Source organism: Antechinus flavipes, chromosome 5, assembly GCF_016432865.1.
Source record: "Antechinus flavipes isolate AdamAnt ecotype Samford, QLD, Australia chromosome 5, AdamAnt_v2, whole genome shotgun sequence".
Classification (NCBI taxonomy): domain Eukaryota; kingdom Metazoa; phylum Chordata; class Mammalia; order Dasyuromorphia; family Dasyuridae; genus Antechinus; species Antechinus flavipes.
Window position 1 is genome coordinate 160,303,245 of NC_067402.1, and position 15,998 is coordinate 160,319,242.

The following is a 15,998-nucleotide window of genomic DNA, read 5'->3' on the forward strand; positions in this document are numbered from 1 at the left end:
ATTTAGGCACGTGGAATAAAAGATGCCACAGAAATCATCTTTGAGATGTCAAAAGATGAAAGAAAAGATTTCTACAGGACTATAGCATGGGGTCTGAACCGGCCTTTGTTTGCAGTGTATAGAAGAGTCCTTCGCATGTACGATGACAGGAACCATGTGGGAAAGTATGAAAATGGAAACCTTTAATACTACATGTTGTGACTAATGACTAGAACAAGTTCATTTGGAAATTTAGTTTCTTTAAAATGGTGGTAAGAAAAAGGTTCAAATAAGAGATCAATCTGAATTTATTCTAGAGCCTTACCTAAAATGAATCTTGCACTCATTGCTTGTGTTGTAAGACAAACTACCTTTTTAAAAAGCCCATTTTATTAGTTTAATAACAAAATCACCCTGCCCAAGGTCTAATCTTAACCCGTCTGATTGAATTTTGTTTTGTTGCCAAAGATAACAAACTTCCAAGTGCAGTAGTTTGTAAAATATGAGAATAATTTTTTATAATTCAAAGGCCCAGGTTTTCTAAAATCCATTTTGATGTCAAGGTTTTTTTTTTCTTTTTTACAAAATTAAAGTGGCATGAAATAACTTTGTGAACAAAAGCAAGCATAGAGTTAGAAAATATATTATTCATACAGATTGTTCAGAAAAACTACAAAAAATATGTGCTTGTTAAGACATTACTACTTGCTACAAGAAAATTTTAAAAATTATTTTCATGATTATTGTTTAGATCTTGAACTCTATGGATGTTTGCCAGTTTGGCTTATGCAACTTTTTCTCCAGGTACTCAACTCCATGAAGTGAGCACATTTTAAAAACTAAATATATATGCAAGGAAAGAAATTATGTATTTGAGAAAGAAGAATAAAGAATGGTTGACTTGATATTTTCAGAATGAGCAAATTATTAGTAAATAAGCATTTTGAATACAACCCCCACATTGTAATCCTAAGTAGTTTCATAAATACTTACTAAGAGACAACCTTCAAATGAGAGCAAAAGGATATCATGTCCAAATGTCAAGATGATGCTAGGAATTTTTCTTTTGGGGGGCAATGAGGGAATTTGGTACTAGAGATTTTGTCATCCTTCCCTCTTTAGGGAATAATTGTGATTTCAGAAAATCTAAATTTATTTTTAAATTAAGGTGAAGAAAAATTGTGAGTAAAAGCTGTGGCTTAAAGTTAGAAAGGCATTTTAGACAAAGAATTTCCTGAAGACTATTAAACATAAGGTATCATATGCCAGACCTGAAAGTTTGTGTCCTAAATAAAAAAAGTATTGTATATGTACAGTATATGCCCTGGCATCTTTTTAAAAAGGAGACATGCTTATTCCTTGACCATGTTCAATCAAAGCAGATATTTGTAGAGTTTAAAAAAAAAAAAAAAAAAAAAAGGAGGGGTCGGGGGAGGAAAGGAAAGCGTAGCATTCATATCCATTTTTTAATTTTTCTACTCCTCTAAAAATTGATTGTTAACAAAAGTAGATTTGTGTCTTTATGATAATTGTTTTTCAGTTTTTATCTGAATATTTTTAGTGTTTGCAAATTGTTTTTCTTACATGAATGAGACTGATTTTTATTAAGGTTTTAGCTTTACATTATTCCACACTAACTAATTCTCTAAATTTCTCTCTTGGCATTCTCTAGGTATACTCCTGAAGAAATTGAAAAACTTAAGGAGTAAGTTTTTTCCCCCACTAATTAATAAAGTCTGACTTTTTTTGTATTTCTTGTTTTGAAAAGCTTTTGCTTTGAGCATTTTAAGAGATTTTTGTAGGTCTATAACTGTTAATTTATTGGTCCTGGAAGAGAGTTTAAGAATTGAATGTCACATTTTGCTAAGTGTCCAAAGAATGACTGAAAATGATATTAAATTGTTCTTAATTATTTTGTAGCTTTCAAAGCACTTACAAAAACTGTGCACAGTTGGTCCTCACAACAGCCTACCAAGTTTATTATAGTAGGTATTCTCATACCCATTTTACAGAGGAGTAAACTAAAGAACTTAAGGAAGTTAAGTGATTTGGGTGTGACTTGTCATGGCAGAGCCAGGTCAAGAGAATTCAAGTCTTTTCAGTCCTAGTCATTTTCTTCCCTAATCTCATTTTTTTTGTAGATCAACTTTTGACTTGAGTACTAATCTTATTCTACTTCCCTAAAAGTCCTATCATAAGCATGACTTTTGGAGATTGTAGCATTGAGATGAAAGCCAAGTTTATGCCTTATAATTTAATGTATAATGATGGCTTGACAAATAATCCTGATCTGTGGGCTGTTTCCTAGTAAGATCCTATTTTAGTTAGTCTCAAGTCAACAAGATATCCTTAGGTGTTAGATTAAACAGAAAGGGACCTTAGAGACAGTCTTTCTAGTCTTCTTCCCTCTTAACTAAAAACTAGAGATGTAGAGTATAGAGATTAAGTTCATATAGCTGGTAAAGAGTAGAGCCAAGAAAGATTGTCTATTTGGGGATTCTGACTTGCAGTCCAGTTCTCTTTCCACTGCAATGCTTTGGCATGGAGAAAAGTGATTTTACGGCATTAGAAGAAATAAGAAATATTGAGGCTAAATTCTGTTATAAAATAGTGGTACAAAAAGATAATAAATACAAATGGAAAAATGAAGATAACTAAAAAATTATCTAAAGATACCTGGGAGATCATTTCAATATAGTAGTTGTGGGCTAAGGGGAAATTTGGTCTTTTTTGAAGACATATCCAAGTTACTTATTTCTTCTCTGACCCAGGAAAAAGGCAATTGCTGCCTGTTTTTTCACCCACAGACAACTGTGGACCCCCCAAAAAAAGGCCACACTTTCAAACTTTGGCTCTCAAAGTATTGCTGCCCACAACTTCCAAACCAGTCATATGGGAAGAAGAAGAATGAAGAATAAATGATGAAATAAAAAGGGAGAAAACAGTTGAACCAAATGCTGATTGGCAGACTCTTGTTTTAGGCTCCGGATAAAGCACGGCAATGACTGGGCAACAATAGGGGCGGCACTTGGAAGAAGCGCATCCTCCGTCAAAGATCGATGCCGGCTTATGAAGGATACCTGTAATACAGGTACTGTTTCAGTGCTGCAGAACTGTTTTCAGGCTATGAATTTTAAACTTTGTATTTCTCTTTGTAGAAATATCAGATTAATTCTGTGGAGGTAACCATCTTCTTTCAGTAGCAAGCTCAGAGGCTAATTTCCCTTCCCTGTACCAGTTACATTTTTGGCTTCTTTAGAAAAATCAAACTGACATTACATTTTTTTGTTGGTCATTTTATATGGTTATTGTTGGGGTGTGGGTGTTTTTTTTCCTGTATAAATTAAAATCATCCCAAGCAGTGTAGTATTTCCTTATTTGCAAAATGACTTGGATTTTCCATAAGGCAGGGAAGCCATTTTGTATTTGAGAAAACTTTGATGTATTTCCTGTTGGGAAACTTCCTTTTATCTAATAAGTGATTTCCACCAAATTCATTCTTGGTTTTTGTTTAAAGTAGGTCATTTTTCCCTACCAGATTGGGATGGGAGTGAAGAATAATACGTTAGCCTTCAGTCTCTCCCTTTTGCTTAGCCCTATTTTCTTTCATTATTACTTCATTTCTCCTCCTACCAGTTTTACGTATTTTCTGAGCTGCACATAGACAACTCCAACCACTGTCTATATTTTACCTTTCCTTCCCAACTTGAAAAATGGAAATGAAAATACTTTCATCTTGAGAATCCCATGCCCCATTACATCTGACTCACCAGCCACTTAATAAATTCTGTGTGCAGACTACTATTTTAGGTGAATTACACAGGTTAGATAAGACATGTCTGCCTTCATGCAGCATATTTTCTACAGTGAAATATGATATAGACATAGTTAACATTGGTACAAAACAATAAGGGTAGAGAAAAGGCATATGCAAATATTTATATTTATATAAGATTTAAAAGGAAGTACATTACCAGTTAGGAAAGATAAAGGAAATCCTTCTGAAGTATGTTACATTTTGAATTGAACTTTAATGAACAAGTAGGAATTTAACAAATGGAAAGGGATTAAGAAATTTTAGGTAGCAGGAACAAGTGAACAAAATTATAAAAGTATGGATAGGGAAAACAGACTCTGGAGTACAATTGTAGTACAACTATAGAGTCATTATGAATAATGGAAATTGGTCTGAAAAGGAAAATATATGACATAGTCTTGAAAGATGCCATAGATTCAAATTATGGCAGGCTTTGAATGTTAACCAAAGTAGTTTGAACTTTACTAAAAAGCATTAGGATGTCATGAATACATATTGAGTGACTTCATCAGCTATTATATAGCTGACATTAAATTTTTTTGTTGGTCATTTTATATAGTTATTGTTGGGGTGTGGGTGTTTTTTTTCCTGTATAAATTAAAATCATCCCAAGCAGTGTAGTATTTCCTTATTTGCAAAATGACTTGGATTTTCCATAAGGCAGGGAAGCCATTTTGTATTTGAGAAAACTTTGATGTATTTCCTGTTGGGAAACTTCCTTTTATCTAATAAGTGATTTCCACCAAATTCATTCTTGGTTTTTGTTTAACATAGGTCATTTTTCCCTACCAGATTGGGATGGGAGTGAAGAATAATACGTTAGCCTTCAGTCTCTCCCTTTTGCTTAGCCCTATTTTCTTTCATTATTACTTCATTTCTCCTCCTACCAGTTTTACGTATTTTCTGAGCTGCACATAGACAACTCCAACCACTGTCTATATTTTACCTTTCCTTCCCAACTTGAAAAATGGAAATGAAAATACTTTCATCTTGAGAATCCCATGCCCCATTACATCTGACTCACCAGCCACTTAATAAATTCTGTGTGCAGACTACTATTTTAGGTGAATTACACAGGTTAGATAAGACATGTCTGCCTTCATGCAGCATATTTTCTACAGTGAAATATGATATAGACATAGTTAACATTGGTACAAAACAATAAGGGTAGAGAAAAGGCATATGCAAATATTTATATTTATATAAGATTTAAAAGGAAGTACATTACCAGTTAGGAAAGATAAAGGAAATCCTTCTGAAGTATGTTACATTTTGAATTGAACTTTAATGAACAAGTAGGAATTTAACAAATGGAAAGGGATTAAGAAATTTTAGGTAGCAGGAACAAGTGAACAAAATTATAAAAGTATGGATAGGGAAAACAGACTCTGGAGTACAATTGTAGTACAACTATAGAGTCATTATGAATAATGGAAATTGGTCTGAAAAGGAAAATATATGACATAGTCTTGAAAGATGCCATAGATTCAAATTATGGCAGGCTTTGAATGTTAACCAAAGTAGTTTGAACTTTACTAAAAAGCATTAGGATGTCATGAATACATATTGAGTGACTTCATCAGCTATTATATAGCTGACATTAAATTTTTTTGTTGGTCATTTTATATAGTTATTGTTGGGGTGTGGGTGTTTTTTTTTCCTGTATAAATTAAAATCATCCCAAGCAGTGTAGTATTTCCTTATTTGCAAAATGACTTGGATTTTCCATAAGGCAGGGAAGCCATTTTGTATTTGAGAAAACTTTGATGTATTTCCTGTTGGGAAACTTCCTTTTATCTAATAAGTGATTTCCACCAAATTCATTCTTGGTTTTTGTTTAACATAGGTCATTTCTCCCTACCAGATTGGGATAGGAGTGAAGAATAATACGTTAGCCTTCAGTCTCTCCCTTTTGCTTAGCCCTGTTCTCTTTCATTATTACTTCATTTCTCCTCCTACCAGTTTTACGTATTTTCTGAGCTGCACATAGACAACTCCAACCACTGTCTATATTTTACCTTTCCTTCCCAACTTGAAAAATGGAAATGAAAATACTTTCATCTTGAGAATCCCATGCCCCATTACATCTGATTCACCAGCCACTTAATAAATTCTGTGTGCAGACATTAGAAAGAGAAAAGAGTATGGAATAGGAAGAATAATAGTGAAAGTAAAATAACAATCCAGCAAGGTTGTAAGAGTGATGACAATGAGACTAGACAGCAAAGGACAGAAGTTGAGAACAGTTATAGAATTGGAAACAAAAGGCATTAGCTATCTAAGAATGAGCCATTTGGTTTGGACAGGATGGTCTCAGAGATCCATTATACAGTGGAACAGCTAGGTGGTGCAATGATTAGAGCACCAGCCATGAAATCAGGAGGACCTGTGTTCAAATCTGGCCTGAGACATTTAACACTTCCTAGCTGTGTGACCCTGGGCAAGTCCAAGTGCCTCAGCCAAAAAAAAAAATCCATTACAGTTCTGAAATTCTGTGCTTCTGATTACTTCTGTTTATTAGGACAGACCAAAAAAGAGGTGCCCAGCCTTAGTGTCTTAATTTCAAGTAGAAAGCATATAGGCATAACTTTTTTAGGGGTCTCATAAAATATGCAATATTCTATTGATACAACATGAGGTACAGAGTAGCTCAAAAGTACTTCCATGACTGTCATGAATAGTATTATGACAAACTTAATTACCCAGTTGTTCTCAATGTCTAATAATCTTGTTCCATTTTGACAGACTGGAAATCATTGATCTTAACCAGAACTATACAGAGACTCTTATCTAGCCAGTATTATGCTTTCCTTTTTAATCCCTCCTTTGGTTCATTACATTGTACATTATATAATTTTAAATTGAAGGAAGTTTCTGAGTAGATTTTGGAATAGGAAGTACAAAGAATTGCATGGAAAGTGTACAACAAAAACTAATTGTGCATTTTGTCAGTTTTTCTGTCTTCAAATTTAGCTGGGCTCATTTTGATTGCTCTCCCTGGGAATGTTAATGTTTGTTAATACATTTAACACATTGGGGCAAATGTTACCATTGATAGAGGTAATATCTGGTGACCTCTAATTGGATTGTCCAGGAAGTATTAATGTGCTTATTTCAAACCTTGTGTGTGTAGTGAAGAATCTCTGCTTTGCAAAAAACACTGACCAGGAAACAAATAGTGGTGATAGTTTAGATGATTTCCTTTTTTCAGGGAAGTGGACAGAAGAGGAGGAGAAAAGGCTGGCAGAAGTAGTTCACGAACTGACAAGTACTGAGCCAGGTGACATCGTCACACAGGGAGTGTCCTGGGCAGCTGTGGCTGAACGAGTCGGGACCCGCTCAGAAAAGCAGTGTCGCTCAAAGTGGCTCAACTACCTGAACTGGAAACAGAGTGGAGGAACAGAGTGGACCAAAGAGGATGAAATCAATCTCATCTTGAGGTTTGTTTCCTACCATTTATTGTGACTTATAAAGTCTTGATTGGCCATCTTTTTTCTGTTTCCTTGGATATGTAAAGTGAGAAAATCATCCTTCCCATAGTGACCTGATTCATATTGAATTCCTAAGTATTTCATATTGAGCCATTATTTGTTTTGTGTTCTGTTCCTTTTTAGTGAATTTAGTGCCCGTGCAAGGTACCAGATTGAAGGCCTGGAGACTGAAGTCCTCTCTATCCACAGAACAGGTACGGCACAGGCAGCGGCAGTGTAAGCTTTTCCACTGTCCCATTATTGTGCCTCAGCCCTGGCCTGGAGGGACCATGGTTAGGGGGAAGAGGGTTGTTCAGTCTCCACGCCCTTCAATCCTTGGCTGCTCTGCTGAGGCTGCCAAGAAGGGAGTCCTAGTCATGTTTATCTAGTCATGAAAAAAAAATCCTCCATTTCATACAAGATGCATATAGCTTTAAAATATAGAGTAATCTTATTTAGACAATTCAACTACCCTGGCCTATATGTAAACTGGATACCTGTAGAGACAAGACTTTTGATTACTAGATTAGTTTTTAGTTAATAAAATGTTTTTTTTTTTAATTTAAAGATTTTTTTTTAAACCACTTAACTTTAAAACTGAATGACTTGAGTGGCCTATGAAACTTGTAGGCAAGAACAAGTCTTTGAAGAATTTAGTGCCATATTATTCATTCAATATTGAAATTCAGTGTAATTATGCTACTTCATCCTAGCCAAAAAATATAGTCATACCTCTTTACATAATGCTTTTTATGTTGAGATTTTTGGTCTATCTGGTTGATTTTTTTTTTATAAACAACTCATTTTACAGTGTTTCTCTAGTATAACTCACTAGTTGGAAGGACTGAGATCTAGAAAAACAGTTACTTGTTCAGAGTCATACTATGAACCAAGTACAGAGCACAATTAAAATTTGGCTCTGGTAGTACTCTAAACTCTAAATAACATCTTACCTGCACAGTGATACATTTGAACTCATAAAAACTTGTATTCATTTATAATTAAAATCATTAACATGATGCTTTGGAACATCTGGCCAATATCTGGAATCCTTTCCCCAACAATTTGGTAGTGCCATCTTGTTAACATCTTACATTTCCCATGATCTCCAGTGCCATACTACTTCTGGGCAGTTATAGAAAAAACAAATATGGGTAGGGTTTCCATTAGTTTCAAAGGGTAGCGCCTAACAGACAACCATTTTTGTAACCCATCAGGATAGCAGAACTTGATGTGGCTGATGAAAATGATATAAACTGGGATCTACTAGCCGAGGGATGGAGCAGTGTTCGGTCACCACAATGGCTCCGAAGTAAATGGTGGACCATCAAAAGGCAGATAGCAAATCACAAGGATGTTTCATTCCCCGGTAATGTATTAATTAGTTGTGCCTAGCCTTTCATTCTGTTGTCATAGTGACACTTACTGTTGTCATTAAGGATCTTTTATGATCATAATGTTCAATACTATTCATAAAATGCTGATCACTAGGGTTGAAAATGGAAAGTTTTTTCTAATTTTCTGTTGCTGAATGGAAGGGCATCTCATTCAAGAGAAGCATAACTTTAATTCTTAATTTATCTGGTTAATGCTGATAGGAAATTATTTCTTTTACCATTTTTTCCTGAAATATAATGATAATAATTCTGTCATGTGCCTAATTAATCATGTGCTCCGAAATGATTGAGATTCTTGAAGGCAATGCAGGAGCTGCAGTCATTCAACTTGTGTTAGTATTGGAACTTTCAATGTTCCCACCCTTTATTTAATCTATAGTTCTGAGCTATAAATAATACTTTCCATTTTCTTCAAAAAAGGGTTTAATATGTTTTTGAAATAACTAAAGCTTCTAAAATTAGAAGTTCATGGCATTTGTTTATAAAGATAAATTAAATTTTACATATTTAAAAATCAGTGTTAAATCAGTTTTTAGTCAGCTGTATCACTAAAGATAACCTGAGAAAGCTTGCTATTTAAAGTCCTCCTAATTTTACTCTTTTTATAGAAAATAAATTAATTTTCTAGGACATTTTAAAAAAGAAATTTTTACACCTTAGTTTGTCATGTGTAAATTCCAGATTTTCATATGGGATTATGATTAAAGTCAGTTATACCAATATGTTCAGATTTATATGCCCCTGCCCCCATAACAACATCTTTTTTTCCCATTAACAAACTGATCTGTTAGACTCAGATTTTCATTGGTAAATTGAACTATAATCTGTTCATTATAAATGCTGATTAAAGTTATTGCCCCCTTTTTTAACATCTTGCCATCCCCCCTCCACAAAAAAAAAAGCCAAAGAAAAGAAAAGAAATAAAATAATAAATGGTTCACTAGTGAACCACTTAACTGTAGCTTTTTAAAATCAGATGTTAATGCAAAATGGTACATAGTAATATGTAACATGAAACTAAGCAAAATATGTAGCCTTAGTAGAAGAAAGGGAAAGAAAACAAGACAGCTTGTCATAAATAGAAGAGGTAGGAAGATAGCTTTTTGTACAAGTTCTTTATGACTGCAATTCCGTGATTAGTTAATAGAAAGAATTTGCCATTTTCTTCCTCTAACACTGAGGTTACATTACCAACTACCATGAGGGGATGTAATCAACCAAAAAACCTAGGTCAGATATCCTAAAGTTCTTATACCCAACCATACTAAGTTTATTAATTTTATGATAAAAAATATCATCTGAAATGTATAGTATCTTTCTCAAAGAATACCCTCCCCCCAAAAAAAAAAAAAACATTTTACCAGTAATGAAATGCCCTAGATAGCTTGGTTCATATATTTCACAATATCTGTTTTATTTAAGTATTTATATTTAAATGTTAAATGATAAAGACAACATTGATATTTCATTAATAAAAATTTACTTAGCTAACAAATTAGCAAATGTGTTTTTTTTTCAAATGTTTCATTACTGTATATATATAATTTGACATCCATTGAACAAACTATTTATTCCAAATACTTTCCCTCCTCACCTCATCCCTTCCTCCCACCTCCCTTGCTACATAGATGGTGATGTCGGCGAATCAATGTTCTTTTTGTCTACCCATCTCCCTTCAGTCTTGATAAAAGGTCTTAAACAGTTGCACGAGAACCAAAAAAACAATCCAACACTTTCGGAGAACAAATCAGGCCCCGGAGTTCCAAACACTAATACCAATTCAAGCGTTCAGCATGTTCAGATCCGAGTTGCCCGCTTGGAGGAGAATACGGGCATCTCTCCAAGTCCCATGACAGCTTTGCAGATTCCTGTCCAGATCACCCATGTTTGTAAGTGTCTGCACTTTGTGACTGACTTGTACTGTTAATAACAATAATAATAATAATAATAGCTAATGTAGTGCTTTGAGGCCTATAAAGACCTTTATATGCATTTTTCCATTTGATCTTCACAGCAATTCTGAGAGATAGTAGGTATTTTTATCCCCATTTTATAGTTAAAGAAACTGGGGCTTAGCGAAGTTAAGTGAATCTCCCATGTTCACACAACTGGGAAGTGTTGGAGGCAGTTTTCAAATCTATTTCTCTCCAGATTCCAGCTAGATCTGGCACTCTATGCTACTTCTTGAGTTATCAAGATCATCTAAATGAGTCAAAAAATGATCCTGAGAACTTTTGGGAAATTTATAATCTTTTTCAGAAGTTCCTTATTTAAAAGCAGTTGGGAAAAGAGGGGTTTAAAATCAGTTATTTAATCAGTAAATACTCAAAAGTACACTAAGAAGGATCTATACAGCAGGAAGGTTTTCTTATGATAGGAAACTAGGAATTTAATAGCACGTAAATAGGAATAAATAGCATTTATTAAGTGTCTCCTGTGTGTTAGACACTGTGCTAGACCCTGGTAATATAAATGGGGACAATTTAGGAAGGAAAATAATTTTCTTCTGAATATATTGCATTTTAATGTCAATTTGATGTCCCCGAGATATCAAACAGCAAATAGGAAATGCAGAACCAAAGCTCAGGAGAAAATGGACAGCTAATTACATAGATTTGGGAAGTGTTTGCATAAAATGATAAATGAATGCATGGGAGCTGATGTGATCACCTAGAGAGAGAATGGAGGGAATGGTGTGGGGGAGAGAAGAAAAGGATCCAAGAAAGCTCATTGAGCTATGCAGACAGAGCCTTGACATGAACACCCAGAGAGAAGAGAAAGGGGTTAGATTAGGAAAAAATGAGAACTGAAAAAAAGACTGGAATATATAGTAAAGAAACCATTGGTGACTCTGGGGAAGAGCGATTTCAGCAGGTAGCGAGAATGTAACCTAGTTTGCAAAGGTTTGAGAAACAATGAAAGAAAATGTAGATGGCAAGTATTGATTAGCTTTTCTAGGAATTTGGTTTTGCAAGAGAAGAGAAATATATAAACGCATATAAGATATGTAAACATATGAGTCTGATGAATCAAGTCATGTATAGGTTTTTTTTTTTTTTTTAAGGATGGGCATGAAGTAGGCAGCAGGAAAAGAACTAGCAGATAAAAACAAGGTGAAAATTATAGAGAAAGAGGAGATAATTTCAGGCTTCTGGAGATGGGAAGGGCTGTAATTAGTGGTATAAGAAGAGGTATCATTGACAAGAAGGGCCACATTATTCCCTGAAGCTAGGGTAAAGGGCAAAAGCTGAGGGTGCTAACACTAGGATGATTTAAAGTGTAGACTTGGAGAGGAGAGGGAATTCCCTAAGGATGACCCTGACTTTTTCAGTGAAGCATGAGGCCATCTCATACCAATTGCCCTTATAACAGAACACTTCCCTGAAGCCCAGATATGCATTCTGTATAACTCTAGATTTAGTTTAATTAATAAATGATTTTGTGCCCATCAAATCTAGCAAGTACAATTAGTATTAGCATAGAGGGGAGTAAACATTCATCCAGAGATCATGTTAGGGCATTCTTTTAAGCCAAGAAACCAATTGTTATGTTTTTATATATTAGTGTTTCTGTGTGGTCCTTACCTTCTTTTGTAGACTGTATTTAGTGAAGTTCAAAAGAGAAATGGGCTTCTTAGGGAATAGTATGATTCTCCCTCACCAAGAGATCTTCAGGTAAAGTTTCTTCATGAGCTTAGGGATATTCTAGAGGAAATTCCTTTTCAGGAATTATGTGATTTCTAAAGTCCCTTCATACTCTGATCCTTTAAAACTTATGGGAAATGAGCAATACTTGTATAGATGGGGATTTTTGGTCAATTCCTATGGTGTGCTATGCTGTACACAACTTAGTGTCTTTCCGGACAGAAGCAGCTACACCCAAAGAAAGAACACTGGGAAACGAATATGAACTATCTGCATTTTTGTTTTTCTTCCCGGGTTATTTATACCTTCTGAATCCAATTCTCCCTGTGCAACAAGAGAACTGTTCAGTTCTGCAAACATATATTGTACCTAGGATATACTGCAACATATCCAACATATATAGGACTGCTTGCCATCTAGGGGAGGGGGTGGAGGGAGGGAGGGGAAAAATCGCAACAGAAATGAGTGCAAGGGATAATGTTGTAAAAAAATTACCCTGGCATGGATTCTGTCAATATAAAGTAATTATTAAATAAAAATTTAAAAAAAAAAACAACTTAGTGTCTTTCCATCATCAGGATACTTTTTTTAAAAAAGGGATCCTGTTACTTAGTTTTGCTTATGTGTTACTAGTGGGATTTTTTTAAGATATTAAATAAAAGCAGAATACTACTAAGTTCCAAGTTAGAAGATCTATGTTCTCTTTCTTATTCTGTCACTAACTAGTTGTAACATCAAAGAAATCACTTAATTACTCTGTAGTTCAATTTCCATCTCTGTTCAGTGGAATTCATACTATAGGTCAATAAAGATGAAATGAAATTACATGTTTGAAAGTATTTGAGAAAATGTTTATCCAGAAACAAAATGGTAGATACTGGAGTTATCTGTGCCCTCGGCAATATCTTCACTACTCAACTATGATTTTGTATAATTAGGAACTGAAGAATTTCTTTAATACAATTCGCCAAATATTTGTTGAGCACTTTTTCTACACAAAACGCATACAAGGCATTGTTTGGAATCAAAGACACTTAAGACTCAGTTCCTTCATTCAAGAACATTATAGTTTATAACAATAAGTCATCATGGCACAAAGAATGTAACAAGATCAGAAAAGATACTTAGAAAGTGCTTATAAAGGTTCAAAAGACAGAAAAATTAGGGTAAAATTAGGAAAAAAGAAGCTTGGTCTATGAGATGAATATACAAGATAGGTAGGATTTTGAGAGGTGAAAGAATTGGCACGAGCATATTGGAGTAAAAAGTTCTGCAGTTTAGCATAAAAGTGGATTACATGGGCTTTTTAGCAATTATTAAACTTACTTGCTAAAAAGATTTCTTGCTAAAAAGATAGACTCATAAAAAGAGTCTATGCCAGTAGAGCACAAACTCACAACAGGGCTCAAACAATTAAAGGTTTCAAGTATAAAGCTAACAAGGACCAGCCTAGCTAAGCACTACAAGAGATTGGCCAAAAGGTGATAATTGCTTTCACCTATAGTAATTCATTAAATTATTTACTAAAATATGTAGGAGTTGTGTATGGAATTAATGCTGAACTAGTAAACGGCTTTCTGGGAATAAAATAATACTTTGGATGTAATCTCATTAAATGAGTATTCTTTCTATCAATGCAGATCATAACCTATCCAGGCCTTCTCATCCTAGATGAGGATTTCTTCCATGTTCTCCACAAATCCTTTCCAAAGGGCTGGCAGACTTCTTTTAAACCTGTTAACATTCTCTGAATTGGATTTGAATTGTCCTGTTATTTCCTACTTTGACTCCATTACTATTGTACTTGCTATTCCAATCATGCACTTCTTAGATGATACAGATCCCTCATGTCTCCTCTTGCACAATAGGTCATCATTAGAAATGTGCTTCAATTTTCTTATGCCCATCATGTATCTCTATAGCCCTTTCAATTCCAAATTTTTAACAATATAGAATAGTGAGAGAGTATTAACAACAAAAAGATGGGATTGATTCAGGATCATTGAAAGGGCTGCCCAATTTCTATATAGTGAAATGCAATCTAACTCATTCTTTTCCTAATCTTCAATTCTGGGACCTATGTCTTATCAGTCAGTCAGCTAAACCTTCCCAAGATAAATGTATTTTGGATTGAGACAGGTGGTGCAGTGCTAAACATTGACTAAACATTGAATTCCAATCCTACCTCAGACACTTAATGGCAGTATAACCCTGGACAAGTTACTTAACTTCTATTTGCCTTGATTTTCTCATCTGTAAAATGGGAATCATAACAACACCTTCCTTCCATGATTGTTATGAGGATCAAATGAGATAAGTGTAAAGCACTTAGCATAGTGCCTGGCACATAATAAGTGCCATGTAAATGTTAGCTGCTATTATTGTTATTATGTTTTTATGGACTAATGCAATGAGCTGCCCATGCAACTGCTTGTCTTAGGTTGAACAATAGGTATGTTTTTAATCTACCTGGTTTTTCCTTTATAAACTGTTGTGCTGGCTTCTTTTGAGTGACTCTGGATATCTTTAAAGTGCCCCTGAGATTTGATGTCATCATCTGAAGGATCTCACCATCTATACAGAATCACTCTTCCATTTGGACTTTGCACATAATATTCCCTGTGACACTGTACAATATCTTTAGTGTACTTAAACACTATGTGATTATGTTTATCAGAATATTGTTATGACCTCAATATATGCGTAAGAACCTGTTTGTTGGAAGAGAGCTTTTTTTTTTCCTGTAACATTTATTCACCTAGCATTTATTAAGTGCCAGCTATTTCTCCTGTCCCATACTACATCTTGAGGATTCAAAGCCAAAAATAAAATGTTAAATCTTACATACTATTCAGGGAAACCACACATAAATATAGTAAAGTACATATGTACAAAATTTTGAAAAGTTAAGTTTGGAGGAGGAAGCATTCAGAACAGTCAGGAGTCATGTTTTCTAGGAGGTGGCATTCAGCTAAGCTTTAAAGGATACTAGGAGTTTTAGAGGCAGAGGCTAGGTGGGAGTGTCAATTTTTTTTTTTTATAATCGATAGAAAATAAGTACAACAGGTTCTTATGCTCCTTTCCATTAATTTTGTGTCTTTTAAATTATGATTTGATATAGTAAATTCTTAACAAGAGCCTGACTATTCCTATTTTAAGGATATACATACAAATCATTCTAATAAAAATGAGAAAGTTGGCACTGATATTTTTCTGTCTGCCTTTTTTATATAGTAAAAAAGTAAATAATAATGCCTTTATTTGCACAGTTCTTTTTATTTTTACAAAGCATTTTGCATTTCTTAGCCTCGTGAATTGTTACTCAACCTTTTTGACAAATGGGGGCACCTAAAGGGCAAAGTAATATGGGTACTGTTCTTCAGTCACTGGATTAAAAATCATGGCAACCAGAGTCATGATCTATGTTGGCTGACCCTACCCTTCCATGGGCATAAACAGTAACTTTCCCCTCATACCAACCAGTTAATAACAATTGATTAAGCACTTGCCACATGCCAGGCACGTAGGAGAATGAACTCTTGATTTCAAGGAGCTTACATTCCGTTAGAAGAGACAATATATATGTAATATATATACACAAAGTGCATTTACAAAATAAATTCAAATCAATTTGGTAGGTGAAGAATTGGCAACTGAGGAGATCAGGAAGAAGCTTATAGAGGAAGTGATG

General features: G+C 34.4%; 1 protein-coding gene across 3 annotated transcripts in view; it reads left to right on the top strand.

The window, feature by feature from the left end:
- Positions 1-15,998, top strand: part of DMTF1 (cyclin D binding myb like transcription factor 1) — a 59,501-nt gene that overhangs the window by 30,754 nt on the left and 12,749 nt on the right. For 2 of the 3 annotated variants that reach the window (XM_051961790.1, XM_051961791.1), the window contains exons 8-13: positions 7-164; positions 1,652-1,684; positions 2,961-3,070; positions 7,008-7,236; positions 8,484-8,635; positions 10,292-10,552. In XM_051961790.1, coding sequence (XP_051817750.1) covers positions 7-164; positions 1,652-1,684; positions 2,961-3,070; positions 7,008-7,236; positions 8,484-8,635; positions 10,292-10,552 — 943 coding nt within the window. The remainder of the gene's footprint in view (positions 1-6; positions 165-1,651; positions 1,685-2,960; positions 3,071-7,007; positions 7,237-8,483; positions 8,636-10,291; positions 10,553-15,998) is intronic. The other variant, XM_051961792.1, reaches the window with a different exon arrangement.